This window comes from Heloderma suspectum, chromosome 1 (genome assembly GCF_057233095.1).
Source record: "Heloderma suspectum isolate Gila_16-S chromosome 1, 16-S_ref, whole genome shotgun sequence".
Taxonomy (NCBI): domain Eukaryota; kingdom Metazoa; phylum Chordata; class Lepidosauria; order Squamata; family Helodermatidae; genus Heloderma; species Heloderma suspectum.
This window is the reverse complement of record NC_139458.1, coordinates 361,879,940-361,905,158: the sequence shown is the minus strand read 5'-3', so window position 1 is coordinate 361,905,158 and position 25,219 is coordinate 361,879,940. Positions and strand designations below refer to the sequence as shown.

Genomic DNA, 25,219 nt, shown 5'->3' with positions numbered 1-25,219 from the left:
CACATGAGTTCTTTACATTTTGTTTTTGGCCCATTCTCCCCCCCCCCCAATGTATTAACTGTATTTCTTTACATATATATTTAATAAAACTCTCCTCCCCTACATGTTTTAACACGTGTGTCCAGAAATAATGAATCCATGAGATATAATCAGTCCATACATTTGGTTTGTGTGCTAGTTACAGCTATGCTCCTAACGCGAGCAAACGTCTTTTCCTCGGTCACGCGCTAGAGGCGGCCAGCTGGCAAAGCGGCGCGCGGGGAGGCGCACGCGGAAGGTCCTTGTAGAAACCCGGGGGCTGAGGAGGGCGTACTGCGGCTGCGCTGCCATCCCCAGGCGCGTAGGTGGCGCTGACCTACGGCGCGCTAGGATCCGGGGGGAGGGAGTGGTCTCTCTAGCCCCCTCCATCCGTGGCCGGCTGCGGCGGCGATGGCGGCTGTTCTGTCCCCGCGGGTATGCGACAGCGACCCGGCCACGCCTGGAGCCCAGTCTTTAAAGGTGAGGAGACGTCTTCTCGGGCCCCGGCGTCGGTGCGGACGGGTGTTCGTCGACATCCCGAGCCCTCCGCCGTGCCCGTTGCCCGGCCGCCTTTTCGCTTCCCCGTCCTTGCGAGGCGGGCGTGCGCTAGCGGCGGCAAAAAAAGAAAAGCCAGTGAGCCGTGCCGTTGGCGCCCGCCAGTTTAATCTCCGCGCAGCGTGTCGGGGGCGGCGTCGCTCAGTCGGGGCCCCCGAGGCGTTGTGAGGCGATGAAAATGGTGGGAGCCCGGCTCACCGGCAGCACCCCCTCGGAGCTGTTAGCGCGGTCCTGCCTCACCGCAGGGGAGGGGCCGCTCGAGAAGGGGCTGCGCCTCTGCCTTCGCCGCCCCGGGTCGGGGAGCTTCATCATCTCCGCCCCGGCACCGGGGGAGAGGGCGGGGGCTGCCCCGTCTACGGTGGCCCTGCAGGCCCTCTCGCGACATACAAGCGCTTTTTCCTTTCCTCATGTACTGGTGGGGGCTTTGCTAGTAAATGTGGGTGAGGGGTTGTGATGCTAGTAATCTAGGGCAGGCAGCCTTTCCCAACCAGGTGTCCTTCAGATTTGTTGGACTACATCTCCCATAATCCCTCAGAGCCAGCTACCTACCGCCAGCCCTTGGACGAGCCTTCCTCAACTAAGCGCCCTCCAGATGTGTTGGACTACATCTCCCATAATCCCCCAGCTGCCTTCTTGGCAGCTACTTAATTCATTGTTTCTCCTCTTGGGTCCCTCATTATGTATTCCCCAGTATGCAGCAGGCTCATGAGAAGGAATATGGCCAGCATCAGGTTTAGAGGGGCTCTTGGCAACCCTTGCAGGTAGGGCCTTTGGCAGCAGATCTCCTCTCCTTTGTTGGGTGGCAGAGCTGGCAAAACCACTGTCTTGCCTCCCTTTCTCTTACTGTGAGGTAGGCTTGAGCCGATAGCAGGAAAAAAACTGTTCTAGTTGTAACCATTGCTGTTGACACCCACCATTTTAATGCCCCCAGAAAGCCTCTGGGACCCTGAGTGAGTAACCACTAATTTATATATAAATAGGAGATTCTCCTTTTGATGCTGTCATTTGCTATTTGATAATTGACTGTGCTATGCCTGCTTACTGGAAAGTATGCCCCATCAATTTCAGTGGGACATTCTTCAAGCTTAGGTATATTTAGGACTTCAGTTTCATTCAAACATTCTACAGCCCAAGACCTTATGCCCAAGCATTCTACAGCCCAAGCAACAGCCCCCCTCCCCCCGCCCATTCTTTGTGAAATTATCAGCGATCCCAAAGTAGATCTACTCCTCTTGGACAGTATTCTGATTTGTTGGCATCCCTGAAAATATTGCTATCCCAAATGACTCATTGGGTTGTTTTTATCATATAAAGCCCTAAACAACTTGGGACCAGGATACCTAGTAGACCACCTTCCCTTGTATATACCTAGGCAACATTTCAGATCTTCAAAGGAGATCCTGCTGGTCATTCTAAAACGAATGGAATGTCCCCATGAAGAACTCTGATGGCGGGCCTTCTCTGTAGCGGCACCCAGCCTCTGGAAAACCCTCCCTTGTGCAGTTCAGGAGGCAGAAAATGTGACATCTTTTAAACGTCTCCTGAAAACACACCTTTTCACCTAGACTTTCCCTGGGCTGTTTGTGACTGCTGCTGGGTTGTACTTTGATTTTATGTGGTACTTTTAAACTTTTAAAGTTTTATATTGTGTTTTGTCATGTAGTATTTTATGGTTTTAATTGTTGTGAACTGCCCAGAGAGCCTCAGCTACTGGGCAGTATAGAAATGTAATAAATAAATAAGCAAGTGTGAGGGAATCAACATGAATGTCCCTAGCAGCACCTGATGTCTGAATACAGGTAGCTTGCAGAGAAAGGTTTTAGATTCAGATTTCCAATGTTTTGCTATTCAATATTTGATATTTTGCTTTTGTCTCAGGATGACACAGAAGATAATTCAAATGATGGCAGCCAACCATCTAAAAGACGACGAATGGGCTCAGGGGACAGTTCTCGAAGTTGTGAAACTTCAAGTCAAGATCTTAGGTATTGTTGTGTTTTTAAAATGTTTTGTGTATATTGATATAGTATCTGTCCTTTCCCAACCTGTTCCTGATTGCTTTAATATCAGTATAGAAATTAAATATATAAATGCTTGGGCCTCACTCACAAGAGTATTGATAATATTAGGGTAATGCTCCAGGAACCAGAGCCTGGAAATTTGGTACCCATGTAGTCAAAGAGGTTCATTAGAAGAATTTGAAAATAGGATATTGGTGTTTTCCCCCCTTCAAAATGGGGAACTGAAAGTGTACCTCAAAATGGTTAAGCTGTACTGACTCATGCAAGAGAGCTGAAATTAGGTTAAAAATATAGTGCAAGACACCATGATTAGTAGATTGGTTTGAAAATAGGGCCTTTTAGCTTCTAAGAGTTGAAACACAGTTCATGAAGTTTGTTTCATAATAAAGGGCAACATTTATTTATTTAGAAAATGTGTACACTGCTATTCCATCTGAGGATGCCCAAGGCAGTTAACAATACAAATGCATAAAACAAGCTAGTATGGAGTGAGTGATGCTGTGTGTCAGATGCAGTGTGTGACTGTGGAGTTAAACCTAATTGTTTCAGGCTTGATATTTCTGTGCTTAGCTTTAGCTACTTTCCAGCTGAAAACCTGATAGAATATAAATGGCCACCTGATGAAACAGGAGAATACTATATGCTTCAAGAGCAAGTCAGTGAATACTTGGGTGTGACCTCCTTTAAGCGAAAATATCCAGGTATTTATGTTACAAATGCTCATGTGAAAAGTTAAAATATGTACTTTCTTAAAATAGGGTAGAACCAACTGGCCCATTCACAGGATCCTGTGACTGATAGGTCTTGCCTCCAAGTTCAGCCCATATTATTTATTTAGGGTGCAATTCTATGGGGATAGGCAGCTGCCTCTGAACTTAGAGGCGACCACCTATCCAATGCAGGGCAGGAGAAGCATGGAGGGGATCATCCCCTCCATGCTTCAGCTGCCATACATTTGTGGCTAGACAGCCAATTTTGTCTAGCTCTCTAGCTGCAGAAAGGCAGAGCAGGGGAAGCGGCTGCCCAACAACACATAGGATGTGTTGTACAGGCATTTCTGCCTTCCCCGCCCTGGAACGCCCCCCAAAATGCCCCGTTTTCACTTCTCCATGCTCCTCTTCCAAGTATGGAGCGTGGGGCCATTCCAAGCTGCCTGCCAGGCAGCACGGGAGGCAGGGAAGGTTGGTTCACCAGGAAACAACCTTGGAGTGCAGGCTCCAAGGTCGGTTCCTGGAAAGTGGCGTATCCTATGGCCGTCTAGCCACTGACTAGCGGCCATAGGATTGCTCCCTCCATTTCTGTACTGCCCAATAGCCAAAGCTCTCTGGGCGGTTCACCACAAGTGACAAGATAAAATATAGGATAAACATTTAAATATACAACATTTTAAAACAATTTAAGCAGCTAAAAACAATTTCAGTATAATACTAGACCTGCTCAGAAAGCTGGCATAAAGGATGATTAGAGGCTGAAGTGCAATGTCACTCTCTTGTGGAGATGCTTGTGTGTGTACATGATGTTTGAGTCCATAATATTATGTGACTGTGTGTTCATATGTTAATATTGGGGATCCAATAATATTTTTTGGTCTAGGCTACTGAATTTCTAAAGCTTCCTTTGGGAGTATAGTCATGAAAACAAAGCATTCAGTTTTCATCTCTTTTCTTACTATACTGATATTTATGAAAATGTATTTGACATTTTCAAAGGTATTTTTGTGGTATTTGTCTTTTTAAATGTCTGACCCGAGATATTTTAAATAGACAAAGTTTTGAGGGATTTTATTCATCTGTGAAAACCTTGGGTAAAAATAGATCCAGATCATCTTTTATTTGTTCTTTGTAGTAGCGAACAGTGCAGTTGTTTGGTTTCCTCAGATTGCTGGTAGCCTTGAGCTAGCCACTCTCTCTCTCAACCTTCAGGTTTCCCATATGTTAATAAGGGAGTAGTAAGGACCTTCCTCTCAACATGGCTGTGAGCATGAATGATACAAAGATTGTAAAAAAAACTTTGCACAGCTAAAAGAGTTCTGTAGAAATGATCATATCCATGTTAAAAAAAAACACAAAACCCTGTTAGAATAGTTTCCATCTGAACAATTTCAGCAACGGTCTGAATACTTCAAAGACAGTATGGTGTGTGGGAAATCCTCTGAGATGGTTTATAGCCCAATGGCTCAGATTGCTTCAGACAAGAAGCAACAGATGAAGCACACGTGACACATGCTTTCTCTTTATATATTTTCTGTGCTAATGGGTTCCATCAAACATCACACGAGCAGACTTCCCCTTGGTCTCTTCCCCCTCGTCCTCCCTTAGAACCACTCCGTAGCTCCCCCCCCCCCAAATCTTCTGGAGCAGATGTGGGGGGCTGCAGGGGGGGAAGGAATCTGTTCTTCCAGCAGTGTCTGTTCCGCTGGCAGATGGACACAATTGGATACAGCCCAGTGTGTGAAATATCATATCTATTCTGTGGTCTGATGTGGATACTCCAATTGTACTTGGAATTTGTGCATTTTACCATAGGGATAATGTATGAGTTCATGCTCCATATGTTACAGAGGAAGCACACAAAGAGAATGAACAAGTCACTCAAGTTTCTTCAGCTGCTGCTTATTTAATTGTTTGAAGCTGCCCTTTATTTGAGCTGGGGCTATCTGCAGATCAGTCTCATTGATGCATAGGTGGACTTGCTCCTATTCTTGACTTTGCAGAAAGGTGGGCTAGAGTGAGCAGCACGGTTTTCATTCCTCACAAACCTGTTTCTCAGTTTTGGCAGAGGCAAAAAGTATGATGTTTCCTGCTCAGGTTATTTTAGTATTGTTTTTCAAGTCAGTAGCAGTAGCTTTTAATACAAGTCTTGAGGGAAATATAACTTTAATACAGATGAATATATTTTAATACATTTGGAGAAACTGCAAAAATCCTTTACACTTTCTTTTTTTACTACTTTCTCCCTCCCTTTTCCTGGAGATTTAGAAAGACGAGATCTATCTCACAAAGAGAAACTCTACCTCAGAGAGCTAAATGTCATTACAGAAACACAATGTACTTTAGGTAAGGCCCCCAAAAGGCATTTTTGTTGTTTATGAAGTCTAACAATTTCCAGGAGAATAAAATGAAGTTGGAGGTAAGAATGTTCAGTTTCTGCTTTTTGTTTAATGGTTGTGAAGATGTGAAAACTGTCCTTCAAAAATTACTTCATTGTTTCTTAAATAGGATGTTATTAATTCTAATATTCAAGAACTAGAGAACGTTGAAATCAGTTTCTTGAGCTCAAGGGGCTTCAGACCTTCCCTCACTGCATTCCAAAATGTGTTTGCCTTTGTATTTAGAACTTCATGGGGGGGGGGGGGCAGGTAGGAAGTAGCTTGGGGGCAGTTTGGAGCAGCAGATGGGGATTGAGCTAAGAAGCTCCTCTACCCTCTTTCTCCGTACTGTTTCTCTGCTTCACGTTGCCTCCTTTGAAGCTACCTTTTTGGAGGACGGGGAAGGGGCCATTGGAAGTAAGCTACATGCAATTATTTAGGATGTATTTCAGCTCTTCTGAAGTTCCATAGCATGCAGGCTTTATTTTCCTGAATCAATGTGCACTGGCCACACACATCGGCCCGGTTTGGATGTAACAATAAGCCAGGGTTCAAGGGGATGAAATGTCTGCCCTGGAGACAAGTAGATCTTCAGGGGAACCTTGGCTTATTGTGCTTGAGCAGTGTGCCACCTCAGGGGACCCCAGCCTTACTGTGCACTCCAGGTGCTAGTGCACACTGCCCTATCACTTGTGCTTGGCTCTTCCTGCAAGTGGGAGTGGCTAAACAAACTCTCTGTGGATTGTTTATCATTATCTTCCAACTGGGAATTCTGGCTCGTCTCTCCCCAGACACTGCAGAGAGACAAGCCAGAGCTCGTGGTTTGCACATAACGATACAGGAGCCTTGGACGGAGGTGATTGGGCAGTGTGCACCAGCATGCTGCTTGAGCATGGTAAGCTAAGATTTTCTGAGCTGTTCTCTTTGGTAATCTTTGATTACGATTTCTACAAATATTTTAAAAGGATTAAAAAGAAAAAAGCCCTTAATTTTGTCTCTCAAAATATTTTTTACAAAATCGCACAAATAACTTTTTGATGTAATCTAGGTCTAACAGCCCTACGCAGTGATGAAGTAATTGATCTGATGATTAAAGAATACCCTGCCAAACATGCTGAGTACTCTGTGATACTTCAAGAGAAAGAACGTCAACGAATAACCGATCACTATAAAGAGTATTCTGTAAGTACTCTCTCAAATTTTATTTGATAAGATGTTTAAAAACATGGGAGTATGATATTAAGTGCTTTTTGGGATATCAAGATTCTGCAGCTTGTGAATTAATCAAAAGATTTTTGTTTCAGCAAATGCAACAGCAGAATACACAAAAAGTCGAAGCAAGTAAAGTTCCAGAATACATTAAGAAAGCTGCCAAGAAAGCTGCTGAGTTCAACAGCAACTTAAATCGAGAACGAATGGAAGAAAGAAGGGCCTATTTTGATTTACAGACTCATGTAGGATGGCTTAACTTTCTTGCTCAAATGACTATAGGTAGCTTCTTGCTTATAGTAGAGATGTCAGATTTGATTTTTTTGTATTTTTCTTGGGAAACAGGATTGTATCCAATGTAACAGTAATACAAGAGGTGGTGTTCTGCTACTTGTAGCACAAGTGGAGCAACCACCACAAGCAACACCTGGCATAATTGTAATGACTTGTAAAAGTGCATGCACAACCAATTGTGCAAGCGGAATCAGAGTATTAGATTTGACACTTGTGCAAAGAGGAAAATAGGTTTTTTGCAAGGGGTAGAAGCTTTGCACTTCCAGATTGACACCATTTGATACTACCCATACCATTTAATGTTAGTTAAGCTAGAGATTTCTAAGGAGCTACAGCTGGGAGTCAGAAGGGAACTGAACACAACTTTCTCAAAGTATGGGTGTAATGCTATCTGGATGCTTGTCAGCCTCCAAACTCGGAGGCTGATGGACATCCTACGCAGAGTGGGAGGAGGTGCTTCTCCTGCCCTGCATTTTTGCTAGAGGGGTGTTTTTTGCCCATTTAACTAGAGCTCTGCTGAGGAAGAGGGAAGGAGACGGGATAGTTCATATCCCTGCTTCACCAGTTCCCCTCCCTGCCCACAGTACTGCCCCCTTTCCCTCCTCTCCGAGGATGCTTTTGCGAACTTGGAGAGGCAGCCGGTGCATTTGCAAGGGGAAGGGGAGTTCGGACTCCTGGGTCCAAGGTCGGAGCACTGTCTCTGAACTTGGATCCAGGAATCTGAGCTATTCTGTGGCTCCCCAGATACAGTCAAGGGGCCATAGGGTTACTCTCCCCATGTACTATCCTTTGAACTACCTCGGTTGTCACCGTTGGTCTAGAATAGTAATACATTAGTCTGATTGGTTCTTGTCACTCAGTGAAATCACTGTGAGTTCACCCTCTGATGTAGGCATGGGCCACATGCAGCCCGCAACCACATGCAGCCCTGTCTATCCCCTGCTGTGGCACCTGCTGCTAAACTACCAAATCAAGATTTGGTGGTTTTAGGCTTCCTTAGTGGTTTGCTGTGGATTTTCACAGCCTTTTTTTCCCCACTACCCTCTGGAGTATAGTTCTCAGGCATGTGTGAAAATGGCCCCTGGGCCCCCCGCAGTTGCCCACCCCTGCTTTATTACCTTGATGCTTGGAGACCCACAGCTAGTTTTACTTTTTCACAGTTTTTTATTTATATAAATTAAACACACAATAAAAGCAGTACAATAAATGTTATATACAATAAGACATCCCTTCTCTGGTTTACTAGCATACGGTGTATGCGTTGTTCACACTAGCTTATATGCGCATTATATATTTCATATGCAGAATCCAAAAGGAGAGTTACCAATACATTTTCTCTTTGTATATTAATCAATTTTATAAATAACTAAGTTATTGAAAAACAAAGTATTGGGATATATTGCTTCTACAAAAATTAATAAAGCATGCCCAGTCTTATTTTATCCCCTTTGTCTTTTTTTCTGCAGTCCTGATACAGTGTGTTAATTTTCCAAAACCGTAAAACCCCATATTTTATCCAACCATTCGTGCCTAGAAGGTATTATTTGCACTCTCCATTTTTTTTGCAGTCAGTGTTCTTGCTGCAGCCAATATAAGGTGTTAATTCCTTATGTTGTTGACTAACAAATCCATCCCTAAAATTAAGGTGAAGCAAAGGATCAAAGGAAATTTCATACCCCAATATTTTCTCCATAGGTCTATTAATCATTCTCTTAATATCTTTGCCAAAGGACATTCCCACCATAAATGATAAAAAAAAAATCCCTTATTTGTTTCTGACATTAACAACAATTAATTGGATCCTCTCTTATTTGTTTTATTTATTTTAACTGGTCAACTTATAAACACAGCTAGTTTTTCTTATTCCTGTATAACTCTACTCCCAGTGAAATTGCTCACCCTTTGCTTACAAAAGCAGTGTGAAAATATAATAATTAGATTTGTTTCCACAGTTACATTTCAGATTACTAATACATTCTGTTCATTTTATTTGGTATGCAGCAGCTTTGATTGAAAAGATAAGTTTTTTAAAAACAACAACAACAACATAGTATTTAGGAAAACACAGCCACATTCTGTGAACCTGTGGTCCTCAGGTTTTAATTGCATGCATACATACAGTGGGACCATGCCCTTCCTCCACCCCACCATGCAATTGTCTGTTCAGATGTTTGGATATGCAATGGAGTGTCGTGCGACAGATACTCCTACTCATTGTGCTCATGCCATACCATGTGATCTAGGAAACACAAGTATACATGTCTACAAATATATACCCCAGCTCACATCATTTTTCATGGGAGCACACAGAATCCTACTGCTCACTGTGCGTACAAAGTTTTTAGTCAGCAGTTGTGCAGTCCACTCCATGGGGGCTAGAGGATTCTGGGAGTTGGATCATTCACTCATAGGCCCCAGGTTACATGGTACATTGTACAGGGCTGTGTGTGTGGCAAGTTTCTGGTTCTGATCAGTCTATCTAAATATTTCATGATCATATGGAAAAGCAAATTAGTTCATAAAATGAGGGAAATGAGCTCTTTATTTTTTGTGTTAACAATGCAGATTATCCAGGTGCCTCAAGGGAAATATAAAATCTTATCTACGGAAAGGACAAGGATTAGTCCTTATCCAGTGGCTCTCATACCAGGCCAGTTTCAGGAATACTATAAAAGGTACAGTAAAAATAATGAAATAAATTTGCTTTGATTAACGTGGTTACTTTAGGAGAACATCATTTGTAGAAATTGCTAAGAAAACACAACTTTAAAAAACCCAAATATTTATACTAGTTAAGTACTACCTTGGCAAACCTGTTTAAACATCCTTTCTCTGTAAAGTAGGGGTGGGGAAACTCCAGCCCATTCCGTAGAGGCTTGGGCTTCCTCTGTGGGCCCCTCCTCAAGCCCCGCCCTCTTGCCTGAAGGGTACTGGGGGCTTGGGAGGAAATGGGGAGAGGAATTCCCTTGTTATCTCCAGTCACAAATCAGAGATAACAAAAGGATTCCTCTCCCCACCTCTTGCCAAGCTTGGGCTCCCTCTGTGGGCTGAATTGGGAACCTCTGTGGCCTGGATGAGGAATCTCCGTGGGCTGAAGGTTCTCTGCCACTGGTCTAATGGTTAGCTTGGAAAAGTACTTGAAGTGAGAGAGATATAAAAGATGCACATATTTCTCAAGCGTGCGTGTCTCCCCTGCATGAGTTATCCTTTGGGAATAAAAGTAGAAGACCAAAAAGTGACTTATGTACACAGTTCTTGTGACCTTTTGGATGCAATTTTACACATCATAGATGAAGTACTGAAAAGCTGCTTTTTGAAGTTCAGCCTCATTTTTTTATTTGTCATCACACACAATTGTTCGTCAAAATATCTGTATAAACGAAATACGGTACTGAATATAATTACTTCACTTCAGATACTCTCCAGATGAGCTTCGATATTTACCACTAAATACAGCTCTTTATGAGCCCCCCTTAGATCCAGAGCTGCCTGCACTGGATAGTGATGGAGATTCAGATGATGCAGAAGAGCGAGGTGATGAAAAGCGGAAAATCAAAGGGAACTCGGTGAGCTAAAACTATCTCTCTGTGTATTTTTCTTTAATTAACAGAAGATTGCCAAATACATAAGGTCATGAAAATCAATGCTATGTGCTAATTATATTCATACAATTGATGACTTACTCTTGGCAAGTGAGCGAGTTGTATGACTGATTAGTAGATTTGAACTGGAGTCTTCCATATCTGAACTTAACTGCTGAAGCACAGTATCTTCATGCAATTTAGAGGTGCGTTTTTTAAAATGTCAGAAAATTAAATTGCTTTGACCATACAGTGTTCTATAAAGGTAAAGCAGTTGAGATTTTTTAAATTATATTGTTGTTATCTGCACTCCTCTTACTTCCAGAGGAGCACTGGAAGCTTCCTTCTAGAAAACCAAAGTATCCAGATTGAGAAACTATTACTCTATTAAGGGAGCAGTCCTATGGCTGCTAGTCAGAAGCTAGATGCCCATTAGGATATGTGGTTTTCTGGGAACTGACCTTCCCCTCCTTCCACACTGCCTCGCAGGTAGCGTGGAATGGCCCCATGCTCCGCACTTGAAAGAGGAGCGTGGACCTGTCGAAACGGCACATTCCAGGTGGGGGGGCATTCCGGGGCGGGGAAGGCGGAAATGCTGGTACAACACATCCTATGTGTCGTCTGGCAGCCTCCTCCCCCATTCCACCTTAGCCACAAATGCAGGGCAGGAGAAGCGCAGAGGGAACGATCCCCTCCATGCTTCTCCTGCCCTGCATTGGTTAGGCGGTCACCTCCGAGTTCGGAGGCAGCCGCCTATCATCATAGGATTGCGCTGTAAATAATAGATTGGTGAACTTTGAAATGCTCAGCTGCTGGTGACTACTGCTGTGCTAGTACTACGGTTAGGTCTCGGCCAATAGGACCTTACATCATTCTCATGACCTGTTCAGTATGATCTCCAGTGCTCCATTAGCAGAGCACTGAATTGTTGTGTCAGGCTATTTATTGCTCCTTTCTTTGGGAGACCTCAGTGGTGAATGAATATCCCGTCCCTATTCTTGAAAGTAAAGAAGGTATGGTTCTCCTTACACTAATTGGTATTATAGTTTAGAAAGTGCTATTTTTGTCAACCCCAAACAAACAAATAAAATTATGGCATTTTTTTAATAGGACAACTCATCTGGCAATGTATCTGAAGGTGAATGCCCCCCTGAAAACCAGGAGGAACCTTTTCAGGGAAGACAAAAAAAAGAGAGAAATTCTACTCCAAGAAAAGAGGGTTCCAAGCGATCTGTATCCAAATCAGTTCCTGGGTACAAGGTAGAAGAAAAAAGCCCCTGACTCAGCTTCTTTACTGACCAGCCTCTCTCCCTGAAACATTTAACTTTGTTTTTCAAAAATATGGAACTTCTGCTTACTATACTTGACTAGCTGCTCTCCTGTTGTGCATTCCTGTTTGCTTCCTTACTTCCTGTTGCTTTATTTTACTTGGGGCCTTACTGTTTGTTACCCTGGCTGTGAAGTGGCTTTTCTGTACCTAAATGGGTTCCTAAGCAATTCCAGTATGAAACCCCATTATGAAGAAGGGTTTTTCCACACTCATTTTGTGGGGTGTTGTTTTGTTCTTTTACTGTCTTCAGAAGGTAGATGGTTACATATGAAATATGAAATTTGGATTTAGTTTAGAATAAAGTAACTGAGCTAGCACTGTAAAATGCAACTAAAACATTGCATATATATTTTCTTACCTTTTTCCAGGTGAAAAACATGTTAACTGTTTTGATAATAGTAAACTTAACAAAATTCCCTTGTATGTAGGAAGTTGGAAGGCTGATTTTTTATTTGAACAACACTGCAGTGTTTAATTTTTAAAGGGAAATATCTAGTTCACCTAATGAAACCTATTCAGATAACACTTTTTCACCTTCATCTACATATGCAGGCGAGGTCTTGGACTCACATACTTCCTCCATACCACTGCCCTCAGTTTGTGAAGAATGCCTGAATCCGAAATTTCCCACATTTATTTGAATGTGAGATTTCCCTGTCCTTGCAGCATAGAACCCATGTTATAGACCCCTGTCTCTCCACTTTAGAAAGTGGTTTTGTATCACAGGGCTAGGGGAGATCCTTAACTTAAAGTGGAATCTCCTGGTTTGGTTTGCTGAAGGGACAGAGAGGAAATGTGTGATCCCAAGATTGCTCCAGATAACACTGCATGCTGAGGTGAGGAGGAAGAAATATTACCCAGAGAGCCCAGAATCTCTCTACCTTAAACTTTCCCAGGACTTGTGTTTTAAGCAGTGGTTATTACATCCAGTATTTTAATCATCAGTATTACTGATGAATTTCAATTTAGGATTAAATATACTTTCATATTTCAGTGGGATTTCATTTTGAGGGTTAAGGAAAATAGGAAGCAATTAGCTATTTGGTTTCCATTCAAACCAATGGAAGGTTTGTTCTATACCGCAACTGGAACAAGATAAGGCATATGTATTGGAAAGAATACAGGAAGAAAATTAAGGAAGGTATTTCTGAGTTGCCAAAAAAGGGGATGAAACAATGTCTAGTCTGAGAAGTTGTGTAGCATAAGTAATTTAATTTTAAAGTTCTGTAAACCATTACCAGACTGCATAACTTATATGTTGAATGTTTTTATAAAATCATTCAAAATAATCCCGTCACTTTCCAGTTAGAGTTGTGCAGCTTTCTTTGGAAAAGGCTTCCAGGAATACTGTTTAACTGCATAAATGCATGTTTTCAGACTATATTACAGAAATGTTAAATGTCAGCCATATCGCCTTTCAGGAATTATTTTTAAATGATGCAAATAAGAGATTTAAAGTTTTGCAGAACATGTCTATTTTTACATACTTGCATTGCAAAATGTTTACTTTATTGCAGATTCAAATGCATGCCAGTAATTTATGTAATTTATGAAATCCAAAGATGAAACTTGAGAAGGCATTGTAGCATTTTTGAACTTTAGGTATTATGTGAACAAAGTCCATAACATACAGCAAATGTTTAGCTAATCTGTCATTGTGAAGGCACAGCATCAAGAACTGACTGGTAAGGCTCTTGACTGCTAAAGATAGAACTCTTTTTTTTCAGTACTTGGATTTAAAAATGGATCTAAATTATTGCTGGCCACTGGTTCAAAACCATCCACATTTTAGTAATTCTGAGGATAATCCACTGGGAGGTTCCCCTATGCAATCCGTCTTGAAATGAGTGTTATTGTGCCTCCTTGCACAGCTGCCATTCATTTCAGTGGCACCAGTGCAGGAAAATTTCCTGGCGCATTGGGCCCCCCAAGAAGATAGCACAAGCTACTTTGAGAACATAGTGGTGCCAGCTTCTTTTTCTATTTATGGCACTTATTCTTTGTTAAGCATAATTTTCACCTTAGAACCCATTACTTCAGCATAGCTTTCACCTTAGAACACCTGTATGTAAGGTCAGAGTGGTTTTAAACAAATGGTACATTTTATTATATTGAACTCAAGACATGAGCATCTTCAGTGGAGATTATCTGTCTTTAACAGGTATTGGTATATCATGTGCCTAAATAAGCCTATAAACGGGGCCTTAACTGTTGTCCCCAGGAACTCCTACAATGATTTTATTATGCAGCATCCACTACCCATATATCCTTTAACGCTAATCTTTAGATCATAATTTTCATTTTAAAACTAAAACTCAAATACAAGCTTTTAGGATATGCAAGCATGTTAATATGCCATGGAAAGCAAGTGTTACAGTGGGTTTCTCATACTTCTGTTTTTAAACAGACAACCTTATTTGTATTAAGCTTTTAAAACATTTGTTTCTTAATGGAGAAGTGGTTCCCCATATCCTGGCCCTTATTTGTTGCTCTAACTGATTAAGGGCTGATGGTAATAACTGCACATGCAGTATTCTCTTCTCAGAGTAAGGGAGATTTGCATGTAAGTTGAGCATACAGCAAGAGAGTGGGATGCAATCCTGATGTCATCCCACTCGCCCTTTCAGAAAGCCTTATTTTCTTGCAGCATAATTTCCAGAAACACAGTATGCTATTCTTGTTAGCTACAGTTTAGCTGCTTAAAATCATTGGCCTGGGTCACACATAAAATTCATGGCCCAACGAATCATAGTTGGTTGAACTGGGAACAGGGAACAAGCTCAAGCACTCCTTCATCCACTCCTCTTGCTTTCCAGCTTCTGAGGCGACTTCTTGATTTGTTAAACCACAGTTTCCTGTGATATGTGAACCAGGAAACTGGTTTAGCAAACCACCAAGTCCCCTTGGAAGCCAGGCCTTAAAGCTCCTCACTTGTTCTTATTTCAGCAGACCATAGTTCGTTTGACTTGGAATGTTATAGATGAACTGGGCCAGTGCCTTCAGTGGAATTAAACAGTCTGTGTACATGATTGCATTCTTATGCTTAAAAAAAATTCTGGGAGCATCAGGATAGAAAATCCTTTCCCTCACCCTCTCTTGTTGAGTTGAAAATGACTAGGAAAAACAATATATCAGACAGTGTTTTCCAGTGTTCCCCAAAAGCCATTTTTATTTCTTTCCAACGTCACTTGAATTGCTTTAAAATGTGAATGGGCTTTCCTTTGTATTTCATTTTTATATGAGAACACTTCCATGTTCTTGGAGGTTCTTTTAATTAGTATGCTGTGACTATTTCACTCCTAGATTTATGGAACTGGGAATAGAGGGAAGCATTATTAATAAATGCACCTTCAGTGGTGTAGTGTTTAGCATTTAGGCTATATTGAAGTATTAACTGCACATACCACAGCGCAGACATAGTAACTCAAAGGTAGTTTTGCTTTGAGTGATTGAGAGGGGAGTTTGCTGCTGTATACTATAGCAGTAGAATATACATATGGTGAGAGAATTAGAGAAGTGCACTTGCTGTATTCTTTATATTGATATAGCTTAAAACACAATGAACCTTACTCATAGAATGTAGCAGTACAAGAGGGTGAACACGGCAAGAATGAGGTTTAATCCTTTTGTTGGGTGGAGCAGGGTATAAAAAATATACAAGTAGGAGTAGAATAGCTAATAGAAAATTTTTATATGTACCTTTTCACTTCCATGGTATTTATTATTTTGTAGAAGTATTTGTGAATGTTAGGCTCCTTTTATCATTTGATTATATTTATGTATAAAACAGGTGGACTATGCTTTTTTAAGAAATAAATAAGCAAAAATTATTCATCAATGCCTCTGTCATCTTTTGAAAAAGAGCTGTTTATAAATGCCTTGTGGGTGTTTAAACAAAACTCTGGAGGCCAGGCAAGTTAAAGGAAACTGAGGCCCTAGTTCTTTAAGTATAAATGGATTTAACAATTTCAAAAATTCTGAAATCAGGCTAATGCATATTAGTACAACATTTTTCTGAAAGTGTAGTTCTTCAGAATTATTAGGAAATGTCAGACTAAAATACCATCATTAGATGGAACATTTTAAAAATCAGTTAATGGTTTTGTTTTTTCACTTCCATTTTGCTTAATACCATTTGAGTAAAATGAACTTTGTTTTCTCCATTTGGTAAATGTGGTTTTCTAGACCAACACTGTTGATTACTTAACAGCAATCAGAACAGTTCAAATCCATGCTACTTCTCTCAGCATAATTAAAATATTCCCTACAGAGACATGTACTTGGCTAGGGTAGCCATCAGCATTTCACTGTCTGGGTGTTTTGAAGGCCAGTATGAAGGATCATTCCACGTATATTTTTTGAAGTTGTTCCTCCTTCCGTTATTGGCTTGGCAAAGTTCTGCCTGCTCACACCTCTCGTTCCTTCAAAGTGTGGGATATGTTCAGACGTTTTGGTCCTTAATTTGATAAACAGTGGTTCTTCTGCCAGAAGGAAACCTCTAGGTAAAATAGTGAGCGCTACCCTGTAATATGCTGCCATTCTGATACCAAGTAAGCAACCCCACATTTACTACAGGCTTTCATGGTGCCAGCATAACATGAGAAGGATTTCCAAAGTAGAGGTATAGAGTTAGAAGGTTCCTCAAAGGTCATCTAGTCCAGCCCCTATTGATGCAGGAAATCCTCTGCTCCAGCATCCCTAATAGGTAGCCATCCGGCCTCTATTTAAAATCTCTAACACCTTGAGAAATGGTCTGTTCCACTGTTGAACAGCTTGTACCACCAGAAAGTTCTTCTTAATGTTTAGTCAGAATCCCCTTTCTTGTAATTTGAACCCAGTTTGGGTTTTACCCTTTGATGTAACAGAAAACAAACTTGCTCCATCACCTATGTAATGTATCTTCAGATATTTAAAGATGGCTATCATATTACCTGTGAATTGTCTCTTCTCAGGGCTAAACACGCCCAACTCCTTCAACCTTTCCTCATAGGACTTGGTCTCCCAGCCCCTCACCATCTTTGTTGTCCTCCTCTGGACATGTTCCAGTTCACCTTAAACAGCAGTTGTTAAATATTTCTTAAAGCCAGCAGATGTTGCCTTGTATGTAGGTGCAGGGAGAACAAAAAAAACCTTGCCAACTATCCTTGACCTACACAAAGGATAGGATTGGTGGCTATCCTGTTGAAGTATAAGACACAATGCTTGTACTAACTGTGTTGGTATTATTTACAGAAGACTGTTGTTGAAATGCTGCATTATCCATCAAAATGTCATTTGTGGCTTTTAAAAAATTCAGATCTGGAGTGGAAAGAACAACTAATTAGGCTAAGGCAGCTGCCCTACTTGCTACACAGTTCAAAGTTTGTTAAAAAAAATCAAGTATGAATTGTTTTCATATTGAGCTTTGGTATGAAAACAAATTTAAATTCAAAAGAAAATGGATTTTCTTTTTACTGATTTTTTATTTCACATGCTGTTTGTCCTTAAGGTGGTATTTATTAATATAGCGATTCAAACAATGGTTTGAGAGCTACATATTATAACTTAATATACACAGTTTATCCAAAGTTTATTTTTCATGATTTGTTAAAAATGTTTTCATTAAAATATTTATTGGAAATTAATGTAAAATATTTAGAGAACTTTAAAATGATAGTGGTTGATGTTAATTTGCTGAAATGTGCAAATAAAACTCCAGTTCACATTAATGGTACCAGATTATAATTAGGATATTCTGTATTCGGGACTCCCGCAGGGGATATTATTAGTAATTATAAAAATTTGTTCCTGAGTTCCATCGTTTTGTCACACAGGAACAAAGAACAAAACATGGCAGTATTACGCCAAGTGGAGGTGCAGGCTCAGCTGTTAGTGGGACAAAGCAAGCATGATGCAATTTGTGAGACACAGTTAGCTCTTATGTGTAAAACCTGCTCTATACTAAGATATTGACCCAGTTCACACAACATGCAGGCTCACTGGGGATTGTTTAACCCATGATGAGCATGGGTGTACGCAGGCAACATTTTGAATGTGCAACCCCTGCTCAGGGGTTGGTGTGTCATGTGAACCCAGACATGTTGGTTTAATATAGGGTTATGCAAGGGTTGTTTAACCTTCAAATAACCCTTGGCCAGGTTCGCATGACATGGCTAGCCCCACTTGGGTTTGCATATTAAAAATGTCGCCCGGCACATGCTGCGGCTCATTGTGGGTTAAATAACCCACAGTGAGCTGGCTGTGTCATGCAAACTAGCCCATTGGAATCACTAGTAATGGGGAATAAGACAGCTTTTGTTCCCCATCCCCATAACTAAGTGCCAATTGCAGCTTGCTTACTTCCTTCACTAGCTTTGATTTATTGAAGATGAAATAAACAGGCTTCAAATCAGCAAGACTCCACGGTGCTGGAAACATTTCTGCCCGAGACTTGGCAGAGCTAGGTTCAAGATCTGCTTTTCAGGAATAAGAATACTAGGCTAAATGGGTTATTTGTTGGACTTGATATTGTGAAAAATCTCGCTGGTGTTAATAATAAAATTGTTGGCATCAGTGGGTCTTTACAAGACTATGGCCTTAATGCAACACACAACCATATGAACTACTTAATTCAGTTCAGGATGTTTTTCCAGTTTTCTGTGTAGGGCAAAAGCCTTTTATATTTAGCATCCTGTTTATATATGCATAGTTAAAATAATAACATATGGAAAGTTTGAGTATTTACTTGAATTTGTATGAGTTTCAAAAGACTCATAAATGTGTCACTGATTTTCATGTACTGTGTGCAGGCTATAGACAGACCATAAGTTGGTTAGCAAGTCAGTTTGTCCTTTTAAAATTCATATTGATTGTATGATTTGATTATTTGATTTGACTTTTAAAGAAAATTATGAGCTGACTTGCACATGCTTTCTTGTGCTGGATAGGTTTAGTAAAATATACTTTACTTCAGTTTGCACATGCTTGAAAATTTGAAGTTCAAATAGTCTGCTCATTTCTACTCCCAGTATCAATGCTTGTCCATTTTTAATCATTCCTCTTTGATTCACACCATCCAGAAGGTTCATTAATTTATAGAAGTTAAAATAACAAGATACCTTTTTTGAAAACAAAAACCTGTTATCAATTCTTCTGGAATGAATTTATAGCCCTCTTCTACCCTTCCAGCCAAAGGCCATTCCAAATGCTATATGTGGAATTTGTCTGAAGGGTAAGGAGTCCAACAAGAAAGGGAAGGCTGAAGCACTTATACACTGCTCCCAGTGTGATAACAGTGGTAAGTAACAGACTCTGCTTTAAATATCTCTAAATATTTAAAGTGATGACCCAGTTGAAAAAAATCTGAAATGCAGAATCAAATATTTTGCAGTGCTTTTAAAAAAAAAGTTGCTATAGCGTATCTGACATGCTGAAATGAATGTTAATATTTTGTAAAATAAATCAGTTCATTATTCTTGTTAAAAAATACTTCATTTCACCATTCTAGTAATGATGCTGGTTTTGATCTAGGCCACCCTTCCTGTCTGGATATGTCTGCAGAGCTTGTTGCAATAATTAAGACCTACCCTTGGCAATGTATGGAGTGTAAAACATGCATTATATGTGGGCAGCCTCACCATGAGGAAGAAATGATGTTCTGTGATGTGTGTGACCGTGGCTATCATACATTTTGTGTGGGGCTTGGTGCTATCCCCTCAGGTAATTATATAAATTACTCTTCTTCAGAGACTGAACTAATATCCAAGATTAATGAAGCATAATCTTGTTTCCCTCCTTTTTTTGGAAAGATGCCCTCTGAAAATTTCATAAAATGAACAATGATCTTGTGTGTCGCTTATATCAGATTTTTAGTGAAATCTTGAGTGTAGCAGTTTTAAAACAGTTCATTACTTTCACAATTCTTGCTCATAAAAGGTTTTTGCAATTTAGGATTTCTTTTAAGTCATATCATAAAAATCACTGAAAAAAGTAGAATTGCTTTCCTACCAAAACTTGACAGAAGTGGCTGTGACGGGCTGCAAAGAAAATGCATGATAGGCTTTGTGAACCATCAATGAGGTTTGCAGCACTGTGATTTTTTAAAAGAAATGTTTGCAAACCAAAGGGTGTAAGACAGTATCTGAACTGTAATTTGAGATGCCAGTATGTCTAATGTGATCAGACTGAAATTTTATCACAGAAAAGCTAACTCATGATGAAATTATTTTCAGTGGGTTTTGAAGTGTGGCTGTGTGAGTTGAGCTCACCTCTTCCACCCCCCCAGAGTATATTTGTAGTTACTGTCATTCAAGCCACTGTGAGCTTCTTGAAGAAGATATCTAGTAAAACAAACTAGTTTGAATCTAGTGCAAAACTTAGGTGCTTGTTTATGAAACAGTTGCTGCTACAGCCATTTAATTTCCACCATTCAGGGATATAATACTAAACTACCAGTTTTCTCACTTGGGTAAGGGACTCGCTTGACCACATTCACTATTCTGCTGTTTCCCCACAGTACATGGAACAAGTATCTGCCAGTGTGCTGCTGCCCCTACCTTTACTTAGGGGAATGAATAGCAGCAAGTTGCTTGACTCTTAGAGGGATACATTTCAATATGAAACACACCTTCTGAGTCCTTTGGGGATTAAAGTGGTGCACTACCATTCCTCTAGTAAACAACCAAAGAGACACAGCTACACATTTCTTGCATGACTAACATGCACATGTCAGTGTCATTACTCCCTTTGAGTAACTTTATCAGCATATGATTTGAAGAACTGAAGTTATGAAGGTCTCTTCCCACCATTGTGTGTGTGGTGTCTACCCTCCACTGGGGAAGGACGAAAAATCTCAATTTTCCTGAAATTTATTTTTAAGTTACATGAAAATGAAAAAAAATTGCAGCCCAATCTGAAGCATGTTTGATTGGAAGGAACTGCCACAATGTTCGGTGCGATTTATTTCCAAAGAGTGCAAATTGCAACCTTAATTAACTACACTGTGTCCCACCTACTCACCCCCAAAAGGCATGTGCAGCAGCCTTTTTATATTAGATGTCTGGTCTGCTTTTAACTGACAGCTCTGATTTTGTAGGTCGCTGGATTTGTGACTGTTGTGAGAGACAACCTCCAGTACCCAGGGGCAGAGGAAGAAGAGGGAAGAACAGCAAGGAAGGATAAAATCAATATTTACAAAAACAAGTGCTAAATTTGGTGCTATTTAACCAACCACTCTGTATAAGGAAAAATACCACTCAAGACATTTTTCACCAAATAAAAGTTTTTAATTTTAGTATGGTGGGGAAGGTTATTGGGTACATTCTGTTCCAGTAGTTTTACTTAACAGTTGACCAACGCAGAGGAGAATGCTCTGTCTGTATTCTGTAAATGTATAATTTGTCCTATGGATTCAGTGCTACATAGCAGTCACTTCTATATAGAAAAATATAGCAGACTTATTTATTGCATAGCAATCACATGTGTTCTCTGTTCTACTCAAAAGAAAGGATTAGATTACTAGTTGGTGATTAAGTGAGGAGTACTAACAGAAAACAGAATGGCAACTCCCAACACTTCACAAGAAAAAAATTCTGCTTTCTGAAGTATATAGCATTCAGATTATGACTACAGTAAGAGTGGTAAGAAACACACTTATCTTATGCAGGCCAAATTGCTTCTGTTGAATGATGCCTACCCGTGTTCCAGCTCAAGAGAAGGAGTATTTAGGTCTCTGTCCACTCCAGCAGACTAGACTGCCGTTACATATTTTTAGAACAGTGGACGGAATGCAATGGGGTGCTTATGTCTCCATCAATTCCCATCCGCAAGTGGGACTTGTCCCTTGCATAACGATGATTTAGCACTTCTGGGGCAATTACAAACTACTGAAAATGCTTGTTTCTGGAACATGGCAGGTCAGCAGCGCTCTGTCCCAATCGAGAAACAAGCACTCCTGTTTGTTTCAGGACTTCCTCTGGGAAGTGCTAAATCTCTGTTGCGCAAGTGGTGGATCCTGCTCATGCAACGGAATCGATGGGACCCACTGCTTGTACAACAAAATCAGCAGGGTGCAAGAGAATCGCCAGAGGCATAATCACCCTGTTACATTCTGCCCAGAATTTTTTTTTTTAAGGTAGTGTTAGAAAAGGAACTCTAAATTCTGGAGTTTGCCACAAGTAATTGTTACTTGAATGAGTGTCTCTTTAAAAAAAAAAATGTGTTGTGACCTGTGGAGTGGCTGCTTGAGTTTGCTTCCGCTAGCCTAGTTTCTTGTTCTTGAAACATATCTGCTGTTTGTATTCTTCTGAAAGTGCTAAGACCAGGAAACGAATGAGAAATGCACTCTTAAGAGTTTGAGAAGGGAACTCAATTTTTTCCTGTACTGATACATAGTGCACTTTGGAAACATCAGTCTCCCACATGGTAGTTGTGAACTCCCTCTTCAGCTATTTCAGAAATAGTATTCCCTTTCCAATACATCACGGCACACAGCACCCTTAAAGGGCTTTCATGCTCCAAAGGTTATTAGCCTTTTAAAGCAGATCTTTGTCCTAGCTGATTCATAGGAAAGAAAAGATCTGTCATGTTTATAAAGGTAATGAAATACTGTGTCCAGATTTATATTTCTAAAATTCTCAAAATGTTTATAAAGAAAATAAGTTTTATTCAAAGTCACAGTGAACTGTAACATTCATATTTGACCCTGATCAGTTAAGGGAAAACTGTACAAATACTGTGCATGCTACAGTGTAGCTCTGGAAAAAGTTTACAATACAAAATTAGTTATGGCTTTATTTTTCCCTCCCCAACACAGAACACAGCAGTTAGTACTAATGCTCATAAAACATCATTCATTCAATTTGACAGATTGTCCACAGCTGAAGACCAGTTGTCTAGGTATAGATCTAAAAGAGAATTTCAAGTATTAATTTTAGTATTCCAATCAATATAGTCCAGAAGACTGATTCTTCATCCTGAGACTCATCTTCTGTTGAATGAAACTGCTTCTGGTTCATCTCCATATCTTCTGGATTGTAGGAGCCACCACCAAATGGAGATTCTACAACTGTTTGATCATAGTATACTTTCATTTCAAATTCACTTTCCAGGTGAGAGGGATGGCCATAAATCCCTATTCCCACTGGGCGGCGAAAGTGTGCTGGCACGTAAACCACATCTTGGCCACAAGTTACAGACTGTAATTCATAATCATCAAAACTGGGGTGAAGGGTCACATCAGACACATACAAGTCTGCATCACCTTTTAAACTCTGCATTTGAAGCACTATCTTCCCTTCATGATTTAGCCTCAAGTAGCTGTAGTTTCCAGCACCAATCTGACCTTGAACCACATGAAGGAGAAACCATTCTGCAGGTACATCCTCCTCTTCATTATAAGCACTTGCTACTAGATGTTCTTGAAAAATAAGCAGTATTACTAGTATCGTCTTGCAGTATGCAGCCATCACACCTGTGTTGGATATAGTAGAATGAACTTGTTCTGTCACATGTAATTATACTGTTAAATGAGATTATTTCTCATAAGAGTGTTTATGAAAACTAACAGCAAGTCAAGATAATCATTTAGGCATGGCTGGCTGGGGAATGCTGGGAGCTGTAGGCCTTTTCTTTGTCTAAACAGGCATAGGATTGCGCCCTAAGTACCTATACTAAGTTGTGTTCTGTTAGCAATTGCTATTACTATCCCATATGTTTGCAAACGTACATCCATATAGGAGATAACCTGCAAAGGTAACAAGTGAATCCAAATTGCACTAAGGGCCAAACTACTCGTGATGCAGGAGATGGACATCATGTGCAGTTTGATCCTAAATTAAAGCACTTAGCGAGCTTTATCTAATTACACATTTTGTAAACCCAAAACCAATGACATTCAGCGTAATTTTATGTGAAAATGTTAGTCACATTTTTCTATAAGCCCAGTTCATACATAAGCCATGCCCCTGTACCACACCAATTTTTTACTAACACGTAGGCTGCAATCCTATGCACACTAACCTGGGAATAAACCCTACTGAATACAGTGGAACTTATGAATAAACAAGCATAGCCTTGTGCTACGGGACTGGCACAGTTTTCATAGAAACGCATTAGAAAGGCTGCAGGTATAACTACCTAGAAGAAAGGGCTGGCTCCAGCCTCTGCAGTAACTGGATAGGAATTCACCTTCTGCGTGGAGTACAACAAAAGGGAGGTAATCAGGTGTGTGTGTGTGTGTGTGTGTGTGTGTGACGAATACAACTTAAAGGCTAAACCCCCCACTGATTCCGCTTACCAAAAGACATTAAAATACCAGTCATGAAGAACACAGAAATGGGAAGAGATCTTCAAAAACACTTAAGGGTGCGATCCTGTGCATGCTGGCTCGGGCATGCTTGGACTTGTAGGGCTTTTTTCTGTCTAAGCATGCACAGGATTGCCCTTTTACATCTGTCGTCTTTTGGTGTCTAATAAGGTACGGAAGAGACAAAACGTCCGCTGAAAGTTAACTATAATCCAACCAGTCCGCTTAGGGAGTTGCGTCCAGTCTTGACAGAGAGTCCCTCGCCTGTGGGCCTAACACAAATATGAACTTTCCAAGAAGAAATTCAAGGAAACCATAGCCTGTGTGTGCAAGGAAACTATGGGTGAAAACCATGAGGAGAACACCTAATGTGGTGGAGAGAATATGGGAAGACACTGCCGCTGCATTTACAATTAGCTTTCCCATCCGTTCTTTCGCGTGTTAAGGGCTTCGGGGGGGCGTACCCCGCCCCCCGTCCTTTCACCGTAAAGAAGACCTGGGAGGAAGCAAGAGCGAAAGGAAGAGGAAAGTATTTACCCCGCAGAGCTCCCTAAAGGGGCTGGCTCTGTCTACTCAGGCGGCTCTCCACAGTGTCAGCGAAGGGGCGGGCCAGCCCACTCTCGGTTTCCCAGCACCCTGTCGGTCCCGCGCCCCCAGCTGCTGAGGCGGTCCCGCGCCCCCAGCTGCTGAGGCGCCCCCCCCCCTTGGTCGAGCCCGAGCTCACCCCAGCGCCGACCCACTCTGCTCGCCCTCCGGTTACCACCGAGGAGGCCGCCAGAGCCTCTGCCGGAGCGCGCGCCCAACACAGCTCCGCACGCGACCGCGAGACTCATCTGCAGT

The 25,219-nt window shown here is 41.0% G+C and overlaps 2 protein-coding genes across 9 annotated transcripts; one reads left to right on the top strand and one right to left on the bottom strand.

Moving 5' to 3' along the window:
* The first annotated feature begins 334 nt into the window (after nt 1-334).
* On the top strand, nt 335-21,546 carry PHF10 (PHD finger protein 10). 6 transcript variants are annotated; one of them, XM_084828054.1, is made up of 12 exons: nt 335-498; nt 2,452-2,558; nt 3,165-3,295; nt 5,573-5,650; nt 6,731-6,864; nt 6,987-7,136; nt 9,751-9,860; nt 10,601-10,751; nt 11,877-12,026; nt 19,264-19,372; nt 19,606-19,794; nt 21,170-21,546. In XM_084828054.1, exons 1-12 carry the CDS (start codon nt 430-432, stop codon nt 21,253-21,255), a joined length of 1,464 nt encoding a protein of 487 aa, XP_084684180.1. In that variant the 5' UTR covers nt 335-429; the 3' UTR covers nt 21,256-21,546. The 6 variants fall into 6 exon arrangements, with proteins under 6 accessions (XP_084684180.1, XP_084684179.1, XP_084684178.1 ...); XM_084828053.1 differs by having other exon boundaries at nt 5,567-5,650; XM_084828052.1 differs by having other exon boundaries at nt 3,144-3,295.
* On the bottom strand, nt 20,961-25,219 carry C1H6orf120 (chromosome 1 C6orf120 homolog). Of its 3 annotated transcripts, none has more exons than XM_084828058.1 (2): nt 25,104-25,219; nt 20,961-23,545 (listed from the first exon to the last, which is right to left on the bottom strand). In XM_084828058.1, exons 1-2 carry the CDS (start codon nt 25,210-25,212, stop codon nt 22,980-22,982), a joined length of 675 nt encoding a protein of 224 aa, XP_084684184.1. In that variant the 5' UTR covers nt 25,213-25,219; the 3' UTR covers nt 20,961-22,979. The 3 variants fall into 3 exon arrangements, with proteins under 3 accessions (XP_084684184.1, XP_084684185.1, XP_084684186.1); XM_084828059.1 differs by lacking the exon at nt 25,104-25,219 and adding an exon at nt 24,917-25,005 and having other exon boundaries at nt 22,172-23,545; XM_084828060.1 differs by lacking the exon at nt 25,104-25,219 and adding an exon at nt 24,211-24,262 and having other exon boundaries at nt 22,172-23,545.

What these genes read in the sequence shown, in the direction of transcription:
- PHF10 (XM_084828051.1), top strand. Translation starts at nt 430, where the DNA reads ATGGCGGCTGTTCTGTCCCCGCGGGTATGCGACAGCGACCCGGCCACG. An exon ending in ATCACTATAAAGAGTATTCT is followed by an intron (nt 6,865 to 6,986) that starts GTAAGTACTCTC and finishes TTTTTGTTTCAG; the next exon opens with CAAATGCAACAGCAGAATAC. An exon ending in CTCCCAGTGTGATAACAGTG is followed by an intron (nt 19,373 to 19,605) that starts GTAAGTAACAGA and finishes GTTTTGATCTAG; the next exon opens with GCCACCCTTCCTGTCTGGAT.
- C1H6orf120 (XM_084828058.1), bottom strand. Translation starts at nt 25,212, where the DNA reads ATGAGTCTCGCGGTCGCGTGCGGAGCTGTGTTGGGCGCGCGCTCCGGC. An exon ending in CAGAGTGGGTCGGCGCTGGG is followed by an intron (nt 23,546 to 25,103) that starts GTGAGCTCGGGC and finishes TATCCAACACAG; the next exon opens with GTGTGATGGCTGCATACTGC.